Source organism: Globicephala melas, chromosome 7 (assembly GCF_963455315.2).
Source record: "Globicephala melas chromosome 7, mGloMel1.2, whole genome shotgun sequence".
Taxonomy (NCBI): domain Eukaryota; kingdom Metazoa; phylum Chordata; class Mammalia; order Artiodactyla; family Delphinidae; genus Globicephala; species Globicephala melas.
Window position 1 is genome coordinate 75,940,534 of NC_083320.1, and position 20,171 is coordinate 75,960,704.

The 20,171-nt window shown below is 36.0% G+C and overlaps 1 protein-coding gene across 6 annotated transcripts in view; it reads right to left on the bottom strand.

Moving 5' to 3' along the window:
* Positions 1–287: 287 nt before the first annotated feature.
* Positions 288–20,171, bottom strand: part of GALNT13 (polypeptide N-acetylgalactosaminyltransferase 13) — a 560,834-nt gene continuing 540,950 nt past the window's right edge. For all 6 annotated transcript variants that reach the window (XM_060302436.1, XM_060302437.1, XM_060302439.1 and 3 more), the window contains one exon: positions 288–1,721. In XM_060302436.1, coding sequence (XP_060158419.1) covers positions 1,581–1,721 — 141 coding nt within the window. In that variant the 3' untranslated portion in view covers positions 288–1,580. The remainder of the gene's footprint in view (positions 1,722–20,171) is intronic.

Consider the following 20,171-nt stretch of genomic DNA (forward strand, 5'->3'; position numbering starts at 1 on the left):
GTTTAAAGCCATAAAAGGAAGGAATGCTAGCTGAGAAAATCGTACAGGATATTACTAGCTTTTACAAAGTGAGCTCCGTGTGTGTGTGTGTGTGTGTGTGTGTGTGTGTGTGTATGTGTGAGAGTGAGGAGAGAGAGAGAGATTGCCTGTAGCCAACCTGATCAAACTGATTAATATTTTCTATTAGAGCTTTTAAAGAAAGGATGAGAGCCAACGATATGACATTCTCTACTCTAAGAGGTCACGTCTTCCATTCCCCCACCACCCCCTCCCTAAAATTTCTCTTAGCTGCTGAGTGCATTTACAATGAATAAAATACATATGTAGAGCAAGTTTATGGGCATTTTAAATGGTGTCACAGATTTTTCTTTTTTTTTCATGTTTTCTACTTACGTAGTTTGAATACAAAGTGTTTTAAGATGGAAAAAGAACATGTGAAGGTAGCCTAATTATGACTGTGTTCCTTGAGTCATAATTTATGGCAAATGATATCTAGCATTTCAGGTAAAATAAATGTTTAATGGATATATATTGAGTTCATTCCCCCAGTGATGAAAACTTTAGATATTCTGGCATAGCAATGAAATTCTGATAGTAATGCATTATTTTATTTAAATATAAAAATAAAGTAGTCACAGTGACTTAACTAAAATCCTAAATGCCAAAGAATTAAAAATTAGGGCTAATACTCTACCTTTCACCTACAATTCTGTGTAGCCTAAGTGACAAGTCCCAGTCTCTAGAGTGAAGAGAAAAACAACTGTATAGTTTATGAGACAACGTGGTTAAAAATTGAGTTTCCCACATCAATTCTAGGACCAAGCTGATTGTTACACTCAGCCTGTGTTAGAAGTGATTGCAACCCAAACAGAATATCTTTTTAAAATGTTTCAATTGTTTTTTAGCTTCATTTTGCTCCCCTCAATGACTAGCTAGTTTCTTCTGATTTCATGTACTTTAAATTGAATTTTCAAATTCTCCTCCACTTTTTTGTTTAAATGTGATGTTTTTATAAGAACTCTATTAGATGTCAATATCCAATTTAAGTTTTTTCCTGGTACAAAATTTGGAACTGATTTTTGAGCAACAAATTCATTGCTTAGAAGTAATTCAATGTAATGGCCTTGCTGTTGACATAGAAATTCAACATGTTTCCATGAAGGTCCAGTAGAAACAGAGTTTATAAAACAATTTATAACATTTCATAATGAAGTTATAAGGCATTTACATTGTCCCTTTTTCCACATTATAAGAAAAAAATAAAAATAGCCCCCCCCCCCAAACTAATCCTGTGACATGATGGCAATAATTTTTTTTTAAAAGGAAACACAATTCGTTTTTCAAGTTGTTCTGATGTTTAATAACAGTTTGCTGTTATTTATTCTATGTGCTTTTTAATCAGATACAAATTTTAGTAGGGAAATAAGCAAACATTCCTAAAAATGAATTATAAACAACTGTGTTTTAGAATACTAAAAGGATTTTAAAACTTTCAATTCAACAAAGTTAATATTTTTTCCTAATTGAAATAATGGAAAAGCATAAGTGTAGACACTTTCATGGCTTAGGGGAAATGGTCTTCATGCCCCCAGAGTCATGTTCCTTAGCAGCCATTGTTGAGATCTGCTTCCACTACAGTCCTGCATGGTAGGCACCATTTTATCGTCTTCAGAAGGTTCATCTAGACATTGATTACTGTTAACATGTCTCAAGGTGAGTCTCTGTAAAAGATAACCAATAATCAGTGCAACATATTTTATCTTAAACTTCACTAGCACATCAGATTAAATCTGCTCTTTAAAAAGTCCTTTTTTTTTTTTGGTATAAACATTGAGATACGTTTGTAAGAGGAACTGTGCACAGGTGGCTCTGAATTAATTATTATACAACTTTCACTGTTATGGTTTTATCATTGTCTAATGCACCTTTGTTTGCAGATGGTTAAAGAAATTGGCCGACATTTATCATGCGTTGCCAAGAATTCAGGCTCCTTTGCAAAAAGCCCATTTGTGAGTTTAGAGTTCAGTTGAGGAGTGCAAATATTAACAAGCTTTTACAGAATCTTAGTTTTCTTGGGCATGTGTTACTTAGTAACCATTTGGCAAATACGAAAAGAGATGTCACAGCTGTGACCCAGATGAACAAAACTGCTGGAGATGTTCCCTTTTCAAAATACTATACAAGCCATAGTATCTGTGACTGTGAGACATTCATTGTAGAAGAGTAATTACCATAGCAACAAAGATCTATCTTACTTGATGGTGTGCTCACCATATTTAGTTTGCATTTTTAAGGATCTTAAAAAATACCAGCATCAAGTAAAAACAGATGTGATGGACATATTTTTAAAATATTATACCTACATATATTTTCATAACAACAGTATTAATAAGCATCCTCTCAGTACCCAAATGCTGAAATGTAATTCCAATAATTGCACCAGGTTAACCAGTCTTCTCTTTTGAGTTCACATTTACATTTTGAAGTCATATTTTTGGACTTTTCAGATATATATTTTAAGTCCACATGGTTTTATATACTAACTTATGCACTAATTGTATACATTATCATATACAGTTCTGCTTAGTTTCATGGGCAATGCCTAGAACCATACTACACGAAAAACTCCCCAGCCAGAAGAGACGTGTTTGAATATGGGAGGTGATTTGGAGATATATCTTGAAAAAAGTATCCATATATTATACTCTTGTTGCAAATTACCAAAATTAAAGGTAGACAAATACTTTTTTTTGGGGGGGGGTGGGCTCTTGATATTATATTGAAAGTCAGAAGATAAAAAATGCAGGGGGCATGCAAAAAAATGGTGGTGAAACACTGCCTAGACACTTATAATTTGTTTTGGATTAGGACTACAAACACCCCGAACTGCGCTGTCCTGAGAAAAGATAGAATGGAAAATAGGCTTGTGGTAAAGGATGCTTAATAGACAACAAACAGGAAATTAAAAGAGCAAGACTATTAGATGTGAAGAAGATTTGAAGATTTAGGCCTTTGTTGTTGCTCTTTTCAATACATGGAATCAAGCCATTTATACTGAAAAATGGACAAAAGAAGAAATGGCCAAAGATAGGCAAGAAGATAGTTGATTTATGCTAATGATGCCAGAAATTATTTTGTTCATTTATGAACCAAAAGCCAACTTGGAAAAAGATACAAAAGAAAACAAGCATTTTTTTCTAGAAAGTTCTAGTTAAAAAATCAAAGTGTTCATTTTTGTTACGTACCTGAGGTCCTCTGTGTATATATGTCCTTTTCCAAAAAAGCCACTTACCCTTGTTTGCTTCTATTAGATCCTTTTAAAAAACACGTATATGACTTTAAGGATTAGATTGAATATGTGTTGTCAATTACATATGTGATAGTTTCTAAAATATTAGTAAGTATTCTTTCTAAAAAATGCATAAATATTTTCTTTGAAGGAATTCATTAGTAGTCAAAAGCCACTGCTGTTAAGATAACCAACCAAGGAAAATACTCTCCTTTTCAGTGTAGTGGAGTAGAAAGATCAGACATTTTAGGGTTAGATAGCCCTAAGTGTGAATTTCTGCTTCCCAAGTTACTAGCCATGAAAATTTGGGCAAGCTACCAAATCATTCTGAGGACATACTTTGTCAGATGCTTAATTATACTTACTAATATGTAAAAATGCTCTTTCCCTTACTGCTTAAAAAATTTGACTTTTAGTCAGCTGTGATCACTTGCAACCTAAGGGTAAAATTGTTAACTATGTTTATAGGCATCAATGACTTACAGTAAAAATGACCTCTGATTGATTAACTGCATCTGCATCTGATAAACTGCATTATAATACCAGATAGGAAGGCAAATAGTGGGCCTCTTAAAGTGCAAAAGACTTGTAATTTTGTGAGACTAAATAGTTAAATCTGAGATGACCACTTGGTGGGCATTGCATCTACCAGGTATGGTTTCTTGGAAAACAAACTAAGATAATATATGCAAATTGCCTTGTGCAAAAGGTCCGGACTTCTTCAGCTTTCCAATGTATGTTTGGAATGCCCTGTCTCATATGTAAGTCTAATCTAAACAACATCCCTCTTCCCCCTCCTCTCCATACTTCCATTCTCAGCCTTGTCACAAGTATCCCAAGCTCAATTGTGTCCTCTACTAACAGCCTTTAACTGATTCATTTGAACCAGAATAACTCCCTGACTTCCCATGTGTTCTCATAGCAAGGTATTGGACAATATAATAGCTTTTATTTACAGGACAATAATCCCCTTAAGATCAAGAACTAGGACAGGTACTTATTGGACTTGAACTGAATAATAATTCATTTTACTGTCTACTGCGAAGATACTCACAAATCATACAAGTCAGAAAAGTACAATTTTTAAAAGCTTTTATTATTATAATTATGTCATTTAACCAGCCACAAAGAAATGCTCAGAAATAATTTACTTCATAAAGTTATTGAAAATTACATCTTAGTCTTCAATAATGCATTTGCTTTAAGTTTCAGGTTAAAATAGTAAATTTTAGAAAGGATATGTTGTATCTGCACACAAAGTATCTGAATAAAAATTAACAATTTAATAATTTCAGTGTTCCAAAAACAATTTTTGGGCTATGTTAGTTTTTTTTTATTGGTTTTTTCAGCTCTGTTACAAAATCTGTTGTCATATAGACATGGCTATAGTTAGAGCTAATATGTCATAATATATTCCATCAGTTATACTTATGCATATGTATATTTGAAATAAAATACCTATTAATAATAAATAATACACAAATACCTATTAATAAATAATAGACAAACCTATTAATAATAGACAAACACCACTTAATATATACCTATTATACCTATTAATACCTATTAGTAGGAAAATACCTATTAATAATAGACAAACACCACTTAATATATACAGCCTCCAAATTAATGAGCAGCTAAGAAGTAAAAGAGAAAAATAACTCCAAGGAGAAATAGCACATAAAGATTTTTTAAAACCACATTTTAAAGAAATAAGTTTAGATTTCAGTACCAAAACACAAGAAAAACACTAAAATAAATTTAATAAAGTCTGCAACACAAACCTCCAAAATTATTTGAGAAAGTAATCAGTAGAATTCTTAAAAATATTTCTAAAAATTTCCTTTCTTGTATAGTTTCTTAGATGCCATTTTTGCAAAGGGTTATCATTACATATTTCCACAGTGGGCTGTTGGGAGCCATCAGCTACTTTGCTTACTGAGAGACAGGACTGGGTGAGTATGTGAAGAAGAGTGTGGGTCTGTTTGACAAAGAAAATAATGAGTAATGACAAAATCTAGTACAAAGGCAGTAATAAATCAATCATTCTCAGCAACATACAATTTCTACTGGATAAGCACTGAAAGCACATGTCACAATAATTGCATCCATGGAGCTGTGAGCCACATCCCTTTAGCTGACTTTCATGTCAACTGTATTCAGTAGGAGTAACTGAAGATAAGACTGAGAATACAGAGAAGAGCCTGAGATCAAATGATGAAACATTTGGGGCAAAAGTTTATTTTGGATAGAAAAGGTTATATTCTTAGTGTTCATTCCAGCAATAAAATGCTCTTAGCATTAAATGAGTTATTTTGTGAGTGCATATTCAAAACCGTTGATTAGTCCAGTGAGTTTTCGATTATGGTCTTTGGCTCCCTCATTCCTTTGCCCTAAACTTGAGTGGATGCCAGGGAAGAATCTAGGGGATAATTTAGCTTTAGGGCTTGGCTTTACTTTGTACAATATGGTACTCAAGTTATTTCCACTGTGTTTTCACAGGGCTAACCTGGTGGCATTAAAAGTGTTCCACATATGCATTGGTGCATTCATCTAAATGTCAATTAGAAAGTTAATGAAGGGAGGAAAAAGAAAATGATTAACTCCATTTGGGCTCTTAATTTGACATAATTCTCCTAATTAATTTGTAATTAATTTATTTGCCTGTTTCTTGTTTTCCATCTATTTCCTCCACAGGAACATAAGCTCCAGGAATGCCAGGGACCATGACTATCTACATCATGAAGTCCAGTGCCTGCTCACATGAGGTACTCTATAAGTTTGTTGATTGAAATATTTAGTGGAAGACCAATGCAGAAAATAAATTCTGATAAAATTAAACTACATCTCTTGGGCAGCTTACTGGATACAAATCATTGGATTTTTCCATTTCAAGGACTTACTTTCTACAGTCAAATGGTAATAAATGATTTACAAAGATAGGAAAGGTAACATTATCATATATAATAAATTTTATTTGTGAAATGATACTGTTCACCATATAGTTGATTTGTTAAGGAGACTAGTTTGGGGGGCTATTTATGAAATCAGGCTTGCCTTTCCTATCTATACTGTTTTAAATTTCTGGGTTTGATAATCCTCTACCCTTAGTGATTTTTGCAATGAACATTTTTTTGGTAAATGTCATGTTAACATCAAAGACCACAGTGTTAGTGAGTATGAATTTCATGTGTTATTAAAAAGAAAAATGAATTATAAAGTTTTCCTTGGTTTAAAACAAAAACTTTATTTTACTTATACTCAGGAAATGTACCTCCAGAATATGAATACAATATAAACTTTTCCATAAAAAATATATTTGTTGAAAAAAATATATATTTGTAATATTTTCCCCCCAAATGTTTATCACATGAATGACAATGAAACAAACTCAAAGAAATTTCACTCTAGGTACTTCTGAAAAACCATAAACCAGAAGAAATTAGAAATCTGAAACAACCCCTTTGAGATAAAAAATTATTTTTCATTTTTAAAAACCCACAAAAACATTTAGTGCTTTCATTTGTTTGGGAAAAAAAAAGTATAGTTTTTTTTTTTTTTCCTGAGTATTCTGTTTAGAAGAGATACCAATTGTTAATATTTTATTGGTTTTCTAGTAATTTTAATCCCTTATGCAAATTTATGTAATTGAGCTCATCTAGTTAAATAGACTTCACTTTATATTGTGGGCATCATTCTTATAATTAATATTTTAAAAACCTAAAAAATAATTTCTACAAAGGAGACTTGCCAAAAATCATTTAACTTTTCCATTGGGGTTGGGGGATAGCCAATTTGGAGCTACTATAAATAATGCTGTGATAAACATCTCTGAACATCTCTCTCCACATCTATAATCATTTCTTTAATGATTCTTAGATGTGAAATCACAAGATCAAAAGGTATGAACATTTTAATACATATTAGTAAATTAAAAAAAAATCTGTAATAATTATTTTGCAATAATAGCAACAGCAGTTTTCTTGTGATTACTCTATTCCAAAATACTGTATTTGTGTCAGTTTCACTGCATCTGCATCAGTATTGTGTGTTGCCACTATAAACATTTCTTGACATATGGACAGGATAAATAAAGAAATGGATAAAAGAACACATATGAAATGACTTTTTTTTAACAGTTATTTAATGGCTTTTTAGTTATTTAAATACCTTTTTTTTCATTTTCATTGGTTAATTTATATATCTCCTATGCTGTGTTCAAGACCTTGGATATTTTTATATTGGATTTTTTTATATTGGATATTTTTATATATATATATAAATGTAAATAAATATATTGTATATTTATATTTTTTCTTTTAAATGCTCTTTTTTAAGCATACCAGCCCTTTGTCATATTTGTTACAAATGCCTCTCGCAGCTGTAGGAAACTGTCATATTAACTCAGTTTTGAAGGCAATGTGACATACAGGCTGACATGCAGCATACTGCCAAATATCATTTCCTATAGCATTTTTTAAAATATTGACTAGAAAACAGGATAATATGAACCCTATGCTGGTATTGGTTTCTCTTTATAACATAGCATTACTTAATTGTTCTCTATTGAAATATAAAGCATTAGTATTTCCTGGGATTTTACAAAATTTCAATCATACTATTTTAAGATGCATAAGAAAAAGTTAATGCTTCCTGCCTTTAAACATATTTTTGCTATCTGAAACAAGATGTGTCATGGAGTATCCTAAATCTACCCTTTATTATTATTTTTTTTTTTGCAGTACGCGGGCCTCTCACTGTTGTGGCCTCTCCCGTTGCAGAGCACAGGCTCCGGACGCGCAGGCTCAGCGGCCATGGCTCCCAGCCACTCCATGGCATGTGGGATCTTCCTAGACGGGGGCACGAACCTGTGTCCCCTGCATCGGCAGGCGGACTCTCAACAACTGCGCCACCAGGGAAGCCCTAAATCTACCCTTTTAAAGGTACAATTACTACTGAAAGCCAACTGGAATTAGGCTAGGGAAACAATTTTGGTGACAAAATAAGAATCATAAAATTATAAAATTAGGTCATACCTTTGGGTAAAAAAGCACGAAGTAAAAAAATTGATATTTTAATGAACAGATAGAAGTGACTGTATGGTTGATTGAAGAACCAGTCATACAGGTCTCAGTTTAAAAGATGCCATACGAAAAGTTTAAAATGAAACTTGGTCAATTTTATTACATATAATCATAAAGAAAGAATGAATTTGGACTGTTATAGGTATTTAATTTAATAGCAAAAACAGGATTTCCCCTATTGATCAAGTACAGAATAACAATTTAAATATTAATATAATAAAGTTCTTATTTAAAATTTTAAGTATGATCTTCTAACAAGGTGATCTGTGCACTTGTTAGAATAGAATATGAGTATTAAAAAAAATAAGTGTACAGGTGTAGGTATTTAACAAACAAGAACTAAAAGCGTAATACTAAACTACTGAAATTCCTATTTACTAATTGTTTCTACATAAGAAATCACAGCTCTGGGTCAGTGGGACTATGGAAATATAATACTTGTCTGATATACACAGCTTTCAAAAGGTAAATAAAGCCACTATTTTTGTTAGGAATCCTACTCAGGGAAATGGCTGGGTTGGCAATTATAGATGACTTACCTTGAAATTATATTCCCATTTACCTGCTTTCTGATAAAGTGAAATAAAAGAGGAGGTATTAAGTAAAATCTAAATACAAGCTTCTGTGATTTCAGTAAATATAAATCCCATATATTTTACCTACTGAAAAAAAATTCCTGATATTGTGTCTCTGAGAAACATTTGACACAGATGGATATCAAATTCATAACAAGCATTTTCTCAGTCAACTTGCTCAGTCACATGAAAAACAAGACTTATTTTTAGCATCATATTTTGCTTCCTTTTTTTCTTTGTTGCATAGTGTTTGTTGAGCATAAGTGTTCTGTTCTAAAATTAGATTCTCACACTGTATGTAGCCGCCTGAATGTTCAAAAAGAAATGTGATTATGTGCACTTATTGCAGGAAAATACAGATTTCAAATGGATTGGAACCCAATTGCAATGAAATAGAATAATATAAGACAACTTGAATACAAGAGAGTGGATGGATGGCAGACCTTTATAACAGTAATCTTTAAAATACTTCAGTGAGATGAAATATAGGTTGTTTTTCCTTTTGTTTTAACTTTGTGGCAATGGGCTTTCACAGCACCAAAGTGTTCAAGGAATTTTTTCAAGAGATTCTAGACCAGGTGGGGATTTTCCAGTTTTGCTAATGATGCTCAGGTTGCCCCCAAAATGAACATATTTGGCCAGGTATAAAGTGATACTGAATTAAATGCATGGTTGTATTGTTTAATAAATACTTAGTTAGGAAAGTGGGAAACTCCATATTTCAAATCAGAATTGGCCAAAGACATGTATTTATTACCAACAAGTTCTTAGTTTCATTCAAATGAAAGGTGAAACAATTAGATATTAATTAATTATATTATGAATACATGTGGCTAAAATTCGTAAGCAATCAGACCATACTGACAAAGTAGTTTTATGACTGCCTGTTTAAATAGACAAAATTTATTGCAGTACATCTTTGCAGTTATTAAGGAAAGGAGAAATTCTGTGTGAATACAATTTGGTACCACAAATAATTGATAATATTTAACCATTTCTTTCATTTGTAATACTGTACATTTAACTTATCAAATTGAGATAGGCTGGGACCTGGGACCCTTTGCTGCAGTGCTTGCACCTGGACAAACATCTGAGCTACAAATTACAAAGAAACTATATAGGACTAAAAAAACTGCATGCACAGGTGGGGCAAATTATGGACAAAAAGACCAAAAATACCCCCAACTGCCACTTCTGAAGAGTGGGGAGCAAAAGCAGGGTACTGTGCATGCCCCCTGTGCACAACACCACCAAAGGGGTGGGAAAAACACCTAAGCCACCCCTCTGGCCCAACCCCTGAACACAGCCCTACCCTCACCCCATGTAAGGAACAAGCTCGCACCCCCCACCCCCCACCTTGGGGGAGCGAGCAAGGGAACCTTTTCACTCCTGTGGCCTTTCCAAGGTGGGGAGTGGCACGAGCTGGTGTGTGCAGGGGGCATGGGCAGTACCCTGTCTTTGCTCCCGGCTCTTTAGAAGTGGCAGTTGGGTTTTTTGGTCTTTTTGTATTTTTTTGTCCATAATTTGCCCCAGCTGCGCATGCACACAGTTATTTTTAGTCCCTTTTAGTTTCTTTGTAATTTGTAGCTTGAGGAGACATTTGTCCAGGTGCAAGCATTGCAGCACTGCAGCAAAGGGTCCCAGGTCCTGCCTGTCTAAGGATCATCAATCATCATTTGAAAGCATCCAATTATATTTAGTTTTTCAATGACCTCAGGAAGCAAGGTAGTGTAGTGGAAAGATTGCTGGAGTTAGTGCCAGAAACCTGGGCTGTGCAGATGTAGACAAGGAATTTAAACACACTAATCACTACTTGATTGATGTGAAAAATACAAATAATAATATCTTACAGAACTGTTGTAAGAATTGCACGAGAAAACAGATAGAATTAAAGACATTCAGTAAACTTTATTTCCTTCTCTTTTCTCCCCCCACTCACTTAAGAAGTAAACAAACCAAAGCAGCTGCATAGATTCCATGTTTTGAGGCTTTATGATACCATTAGGGGAACCACTGACTGAAACTGCACCCTGGCCAGGCCCCATAGTAACTACTTGCATGAGTTATCTTAACAGCAGGAGGTCCTGGTAAGGAACATGGAACTAACAAGCCACCACCAACCGGAAGAATTCAGGAAAGGTCAAATGGAGACAGGAGACGCCAGTCCATATGTCCTTCCAGAATCCTTCTCTCTGGAATCCATCTTGGCTGAGTGATGCGCATACCACCAGGAAGAACCCTGAGTCAGAATGTTTGGCCAGAGACAACCAGAAACTAATCCCATCACTGTAAAATCTGAGACTGTGCGCCACCTGGCAGAGCAGTCCTCCTGGGTTCCCTTACCCTCCTGCTCTCCACCCAGGTGCCCCTTCTCGATAAAGTCTCTTGCTTTGTCAGCACATGTGTCTCCTCGGACAATTCATTTCCGAGTGTTAGACGAGAATCCACTCTCGGGCCCTGGAAGGGGTCCCCCTTCCTGCAACAAATGGCGATTTTGGTGGGACCTCTTCTTTGCTATGACTGACATCCTGACCACTCAGGGTACGCGGGGACCAGCTCACCTGCCGAGGGACCAGACCCAGTGGCCGCAACCGGGACCCTTTTTTCCGTGGTCTCCTGACGTGGATGACTGGCCAGAGTGCCCCAACTGGGTAAGGAACAAGAGATTGTATTGACCTCTTTCCCCTTCCCTCTCTTTCCTCTTTTCAACCCCTCCTATCCTACCCTTTTTTCTTCTGTCCTGATCCTGTATGTAGGAGTCTGCTTGAAGGGCCTCAGCCTGAACTGAGGGTCGGAGCCTGATCACCTCTGGTGGGCAGAGAACTCGAATTCTGGTTCTGGTCTGGTCTCTTGTTTCTGGTAGGGTTGAGTTCCCATCCTCCCTTCCTAGAAGCCCAGGGAAAGGTCCCATGACACCTGGGTGTCTGCAGGTGGCAGGAGACATCCATAAGGCCACCCCTTTTGTCCCCCTTCCTTCCCCTCTTCCTTCAACCTGGCCTCCTTTCCTTCCTTTGAGATTTTTGAAGACCTGAGATATTTCCATTTACTCTGTTAGTACTCGGATCTGAAGTTCTGTGTCTCTATAGGAGGTTTTCTGAGAGACTGCAATCTTGTGCTTAAGCAAGTGTGTGATTAGGATGGCCAGGCCTGTGTGTGTTTAATACTTTGTGTTCTGTGTTGTGATTTGTGATGGCCATTCTGCCTTGTGAAATGGGAATATGTGTGGCCACCATATTGTTTAGACTCCAGAGAAAGTTGGTTTAGGTAAAACTCTTGAAAACTGGTTTTTTTTTGCATATACAGTTAGTCAAAGCAAGCTTGATCAAACGTCTTTTCAGAATTTTGACCCTAAGGGAACAAGTCCTACTAGGAGAACATGATTTTTCTCTCCCTGTGCCTTGAGACCAGGGCTCTCAGGAACCCTTATCTAGACCATCTCTAACTCCTACAACTGAGAGGAAAATGGGAAGAAGCCTTTAAAAATTTTACTTATTCCAACTGTTATTTATAAACTAGTGAATTTTATATTGTGATACCTGATTTATGACTAAGTTTAGAAAATGAAGCTAAATCTTTCATTGTGTCTGTCTGGATATTTGTATGTCTCAGTATGTGTCTTTGTCTTTGGATAATATTGCTGAGGTTAATTTGTAAATGAGCTCTGTTCAACTGACTTAAAGAAAAGTAACTGAATTTCGGGTTCACGTGAACTGGGAAATATTCAGTATTAAATTAATATCTGGTATTAATGTATAAGTTTGTCAATCTAATTGATATAGACATGTCTTTAGAGTTATCAACATTAAGTGTAATACTTTTATTGCACCTAGGTTTAATATAAGCTAAATAAAATCTTGTTATATCTGTTATAAAATTGTCAGCAAAAAACAAAACAAAATTCAATGTAAAGAAACTTTTAAGGAAAGAAAATATAAATGAGATAAGAGCTTTTAGATAAACTCTATTAAGAATAATTATGCTTTAGGAATGTCTGTCTAAAATAGTCTCTCCAGATTCTGGTAACTTGAAATTCTAGAGTTGTGCTAAATTAAGTGATGGAAGGTTATTGAATAGCTAGGTCATTCCCAAATAAGATACTGAAAAATTAATTACTGAACATTGGCTTCCTTTTGCAGAGAAACAAAAGGTATTTAGGACTGTTAATAAATATGTTTGGTGCCACACTGAGATATTTTCTATAAGAAAGCACATTTTTCAAGAAATTATTTGGGTTTATGTTTACCAATCTACAGAGTGCTGATATAAAGGACAGTCCATGGTTGCTTAAAGTAGGGTGTGTGTTTTCAGTAAAAAAGGTATGAGGCATGGAATTGCATTTTATTAAGGGAAAAGGAAGTAGGTCTGACTTACAGGTGGCTGTTTCTGAATGGAAAAATAAAGTGATGGATACAGAAAGTGATAAAAAGTTTTGTGGAAAGTGGGCCCCAAGAAAAGAATTTTGTGCATGGTCAGGACTGACTGAGTTTAAAATAAATTTGATTGAGTAAATGAATTTTAAAAGTAAGCTGGTACAAAACTTGAATTTGCCTTTTCTCTCTGTTAAGAGGACAAGTTTTCTTAAAATGCTGAACTGCCTTTGATAACAGATTTTAAGTTTCTTTACCTTTTGAGTGATCTGTTCTGTATTTGCCTTTGAAATCCTTTATTGTTACTTTGGCTAAGTGAATAACTATTGTTTCACAGTGACCTATGATATTATCTGTTTTAAACCCTTTTGAATTTTTTTGACAAAAGTTCCTAAATCAAATTCTAATGAAGTCCTTTTGACCTCTAGCTAACTTTGGAATGCTTCAAAGGGCCCCTGAAACATCCCAAAGAGAGAAGTAAACTAATTAGGTTCATTTGGTATGTTAAATTACATGGGAACTTAATCTTCTTAGGTTATATTGTGTGGTACATGTTACTAATATAGATATAGAGATTATATGGAATTCCTAAAAATCTGATATGTCCTGGTAAAATATTATCAGTCATAATTCTAGTTATTATCTGAAAGTGTGTCACAGCAGTAACCAAGTTACTTTGTCAGTTGTATTGTAAACAGATTTAAACGTACCTCCTGAAGTCTTGTCATTATAGACAGATATGTTTTCATTCTGATGCCTTTGCAAAAATGCTTCCTCTTCAAGAAGATTTATAGAAAGGACTTTTGGATAAATACAAGTTTCTGACTTTCAGACCATAATGCTGAACTGGGTAAGAAATTGAAGAATTCTAATGGGAAACCTGATGGCTTCGTAAAGCTGTTAACAAAAAGGATTAGTTACACAGGACTGAGTGAACTGGTGAATATGGTTGTAATTTTCATGGTTTCTATCTGAAAAATTACTGGTTTAAATCTGTGTTTTCCAGGTATAAGGAAAACCTTCTCCTTACACTAATTATGACTTACAGTAATTTGGTAAATTATACCTTTGTAAGCAGAATTGAAACATTTATCTTTTCTCTCTATCTGCTCCTTCAAGAGTGAAAGCCCTTAGGTTCCCAGCAGCTTTATCAGATAAATTAGGAAGGCTCCCTCAATAACAGGTACAGAAATCTCAAGGTATTTTGGGGACCTTGAAAAGGAAGGCATTCACTTAGATCTGTTAGGCAAAATCTGTGACAAGCCCTTGGTGTGACTTTCCTAGCCCTGAGAGGACTTTTAAAAGTTCAGTCTGAGACTCCTTATAAAAGTTTCAGCAAGCAGAAAACCCATATGATCAATTACAATTATATAAATCATCAGGCCAAGTTTCTTGAGACCAAACTTATTTTGCAAACAGACTAGTCTTAATTTGGTTATATTTGGTAAAAACGAGGGTAATTTTAGAGAGAAAAAGATTATGTTTCAGTGAATATTAAATTCCAGTTTTGTTAATGGCAGTCTGTTATTTACTAAGACTCACCTCCCAGATAGTTCCTTGCTGTTATGTTATATTAATGTAAAGTTTAATTGAAGGACACTCTAAGTTTGTTTCTGAAGCTTATCTCAGTAATCTATCTTTGGATGAAGATCAGATGCCCCACAACTAGCAACCAGGGGATTATGCATGCTGGAAAAGGCATAATTGAAAGGACTGTCTCCAACATGGACGGAAGGGCCCTTATCAGGTACTCTTAACTAGCTCATGCACAGTGAAACTGAAGGGAATTGACTCTTGGATTAATTTCCACTTACAAAGGGCCCCTGCACCGGACTGGTCTATAGAGAGGACTGCTGACCTCAAACTCACCTTAGAACAATGCTCAAACATAGGAGAAACTACATTCCTCCTAGGATGAGAAAAAGACAATATCAGAAATAGACAGCTAGCCCAAGATCCTGGACCTGACTTGTATGATCATTTATAATGTTTTCTTGATTCTTGGACCTTTGCATATGAATCAGTTGCCTTTCTATCATAGGCACGATCCTATGCTAGTTTGAAAAATCAGTCCAGTTGTTGGGCTTGTGGCCAGTTAACCTGTGTCTAGTACTTCTGGGTTACCTTGCTGGATTTCTCCACTCCAGGGCTCTAATTGGTTAGCTGTGAGGAAATTTACTTTCAAAAAAAAATTATAGTTATGTTCAGGTTACTATTGATATTACTAGATGGAATCCCCTCACCTGGTCAATTAATAATGCCTGCTCTGACCCTGGCCATAAATACGAGTTTTCTTCTATTACGCAAGCTCAATCAGAGCAACAAGCAAAGTTTCAGCCAAGGAATAAAATCTCCCACAATTATGGGGCAGATTTAAGTAGATAACACCAGGCTATGGTAATTTAAGGTAAAAAGCTCCTCTCTGTTGGGAACAAATAAATCATACTAAGGATAATCAGTCTAGTAACACTAGGAAACTGCACTGGGTGCCTTATGGACAATGCCAATATATAATTTCCCTTAAAGATAGGGATTGGTACAGAACAGACTAAGTCAGATGACCTGCGATATACTGGGCTTCACCTAATGGAAGTTCTTGACTTATATTCCTACTTATGACCTCACTAATCTGCCAGCTATATTGTTTTTTATATTGCCTGTTTTACAACATTTTTGTTTCTTGTATTACCAAATGTGTGACTGAGCCTCTGATAAAATGATGATATGTAGTTCCATATGAGATCAATGATTATAATAGCACAACTCAAGATATGGGATGAAGCAACAAGAGGGAATATTTTTCTGGACTGTAAGAGGCTAGTAAGACAGGTGGCCCAGAGATTTTTGGCTACTGTTAATAAGACCTAGTCCAGTAATAGCACACTGAGTGGCCTATCAGCGAAATCTTCACCAGACCTGGGAGTGAGCATTCCCAGCACAGTGGGACGAAATGGTCATGAAATGCCCCCCCAAACCATGGTCGAATTTACCAAATTTATGACCATGAAGGGGCCCTGCTGACTGGAAACTGGCACTTGCCATCTGCTTCTGCAAGGATTAAGTCAATGGCCACTGTGGCCACTGACCTTCAACACCCCCTGAAAGGAATTCAAGGTGGAGATCAGGAATGAGGCACTCTGTGCTCTGAGAAAAACTGACAGAACAGGCCTTTAGATAGTTAAATACTTTCAGGAGATTTTATGAGCCCAAATTCTTACATCTTCCCATATCTAGAGAAATACTAACATCATTAACGGTGACATCTGCTTTATTAAGGATAGTATTACAATTAAAAGTCAAAATGGAGTAGCTGTGGTTCAGATATCCAATGAAATAACTAGGTGACACTATGGGTGTGATTTCAGACAAGTCCTTGTATTGCTAAGAACTTGAGTTTTCTGAGCTGTGTCAGAATTGGATGCTACCAGCCATCCTCAAAACAATGTCTGCTGGCAGCTGGTAGCTGCAACCTTACTTTTTAAAGGTCTCCTCTTGTAACTATTACATTTTAGACAATGGAATTGTTTTAGATCATACATTAACAAAAAGAGACATGTGTGGTGACCAGTAGCACCTGTTATCTATGTGTTAACACCACATTAAAAGTTAAAACCTACTTAGATAAAACTAGACAACTGGCTACATGGCTACAAGTCTCTCCAAAGTGCCTGGTCCAGACTGGGTTTCAGGCTTATTCTCCTGAAAAGAAATGAGATTTATTTTGCCTATTAAAATTCCAGTTGTCACTCTTCCAACTACTTCTAATTTGGTCTGTTACACTAAAATGGCAGATCCAGGGACTGAGATTTGAATCATACAAGACTCAGATCCAGGACTTGGAACTCAGAAATATTTCCAATTCAGTGTCTGTTTTCCAAATTGAGGCAGGACTAGGCCCCATTTTAGCAGGAAGTGGCCAGAGCTGTCATCACCCAGTTTCCTGAATTAAAACTGATAGGACTCTGTGGGGCTCTGGAATACAAATCCTTTCTGTGTCCCCTGTTTCTTGTTTATAGGATATAGACTTCATTCAGCCTCCCAGACCTTCCCTGAGCTCCAAAGGGCAGATTCAAACAGTTGTTAATCAGGGAAGGGAGGGGATGCAAAAACAGGGGAGGAGCCGTCAAATGGTGGTACAGCCTTGGGGCAGGGTCCTGGTTCCTCCTAAGGAGTATGCATAAGAACATCTTTGAGTTTTTCTGCAGGAACTAAGGCCCCCACCCAGGTAGAGAGGATGGTAATTTCAGGCTGAGCACAAGGTTCCTGGAACCACCACCCTGTTACCTCACCACCAACCAATCAGAAGGAAGTCACACACCCTGCAGCTCTCACCCCAGATTTTGCCTTCCTTTTCTGGGCCTGGTGATGACCATCCTGTTAGACCTCCTGTTTGGCCCCTGTCTGTTTCATCTCCAACAGGCTCCAAGAGTTTCAGGCTAAATTGTTACCATGAGGGTGAATGCTGGTTTTGGGCACAGAATACCTTGATTTAGATCAGGTGGAGAGAGACTTCTACTCTACTAGGCAGGACTATGCCTATTCTCAGCAGGAAGTAGTTACAGAAGAAAGAGACCTCTACCCCAATTCCCAAGAAGTATCTTGAGTATGAAGTCTCTCCGGGGGAGTTATTAGGGGAACCACTGACTGAAACCACCCACCCTGGCCAGGCCCAATAGTAACCACTTGTGTGAGTTATCTTAACAATAGGAGGTCCTGGTAAGGAACATAGAACTAACAAGCTACCACCAACCGGAAGAATTCAGGAAAGGTCAAAAGGAGACAGGAGACACCAGTCCATATGTCCTCCCAGAATCCTTCTTGCTGTAATCCATCTTGGCTGAGCAATGCACTTGCCACCAGGAAGGACCCTGAGTCAGAATGATTGGCCAGAGACAACCCAGAAACTAATCCTATCACCGTAAAACCCGAGACTGTGAGCCACATGGCAGAGCAGTCCTCCTGGGTTCCCTTACCCTCCTGCTCTCCACCCAGGTGCCCCTTCTCAGTAAAGTCTCTTGCTTTGTCAGCATGTGTGTCTCCTCAGACAATTCATTTCCAAGTGTTAGATGAGAGCCCACTCTCGGGCCCTGGAAGGGGTCCCTCTTTCTGTACCAATACTGTTTCAATTTTTCTCTGGATATTTGAAGTTCTCCCATTTATGACTTGCTTTTTTAAGATTAAAAGGACTGTGTGAGATAAGGTGTGGAATGTTTCAGTTGTTCACACTGTGAGATTCACAATTGTATTGATAACTAGCTTTCTTTGGTTACTTCATTAGGACCTAAATCCTGCCTCAGCCATGGGTGGTGTAATCTTTGTACTTTAGCCTCCTCCTAATAAAGGCTAAAAGGAGAGAATTGAAAGGTAAATTTCAGCTCTGTAATTCTGTGAACTCCTTATTCTGCTTTGAAAGTGCGCCACCTCAGAGGTTTCTCAAAGAAGAATTAATTTGCCCTTGATAGCCGTAGATAAAGAATTAAAAAAAACAGCAAGTGCTATTTCTACTTTCCACTGGTTGTAATATGAAACTAGAGCTGCTTGGCAATTACTCCCCTTTCTCATCTCAGCAACTCTCACCCTTATGCTCCATTTCCCTCCTCTCTCTCCTGGAAGCCTTGTCATTTTCTAAAACATATTTATGCTTTTTCCTAACTTTGCAATATTTTTCAGTAGTGCATATAAAAAGACTAAGAAAGATAAGCAGATGTTTGGCCACTGTCTAGACTTGTCCTTCCTAAACTCTTACCATGTACATAAATGACCTGGGGATTTTGCTAAAATACAGACTCTGACTTAGTGTGTCTAGGGTGGTCTCTCAGATTCCTGATTTCCAACAAGTTCCCAGGTGATGGCACTAGTCCTAGAATTACACTTTGGGTAGCAGTTGTTGAGACTATTTTGTAGACTTAAAGTGATCATAAACCTAAAACTTAAAGAAAAGGTAATTATAAAAAATAGATATTGTATTTCACTTTCATTAAAAAAATCATGTCTTTCTGCTGACCTCTTCACAAATAAAATCAGTGTTTTCTTTCAAAGTTGAAATTTCCAGGAAGGCAGTACATTATTTCTATAATCTATTCTTGTGTGTCTTCGCTACATTATGATTCTACATTTTTTAATTTGGCAAAAAAATCTACATTATGATTTAAAATTTAGACAAGTTGAACATCACAATTCTGAAAACCTAAACATATAGGAGAGTAAATTAAACTTATATAATTATTAAGATGATTGGATTATTTATTTAAAAATAAACATTTCTCAACATTTATGACATAAGCTTTATTGTATGTGTTTTAGAAATAATGTTTACATGCCACAGAACATAACAGTGCTCTAAAATACTGCAACAGAATAACTTCTAGTTATCCAAAATAGTAAATTTACAAAAAACTATATCTTAGCTGAAGCTAGCTATTTTTTTCCACTTTTCTTTCAAAATCCCCTAATATTCAGTAATCTTGCTACTGGCTGATAAAAATATAAACATATACAGAATTACCAAAAATAGTTATTTCAAATATGCAGGAATTTGAATTATGACTATAGAAGCTGTTGTCACTTAAAAATTATAGAAAAGTTTAAAGATTAGATGTGGTATTCTGAAATTCTGCTTCATCTTATAAAAAATATGTATGCTCATTTCCCTTTCCTTTTAATATATACTAGATTTCTTTGTTTTTTTAGCACAAGCCCAGTAAAGTCCTTGTTTCCTAGTGAAAACTAAAGAGCAACAACAGCAACAACAACAAAAGTTTTTATTTTAAAACTTGCATTGTTTCTCCTTTATTTGTACATTTATCTGTACTTTTCCTCATTGAAGAGGTAGGGAGCTCAGGGTCCAGGATTACCC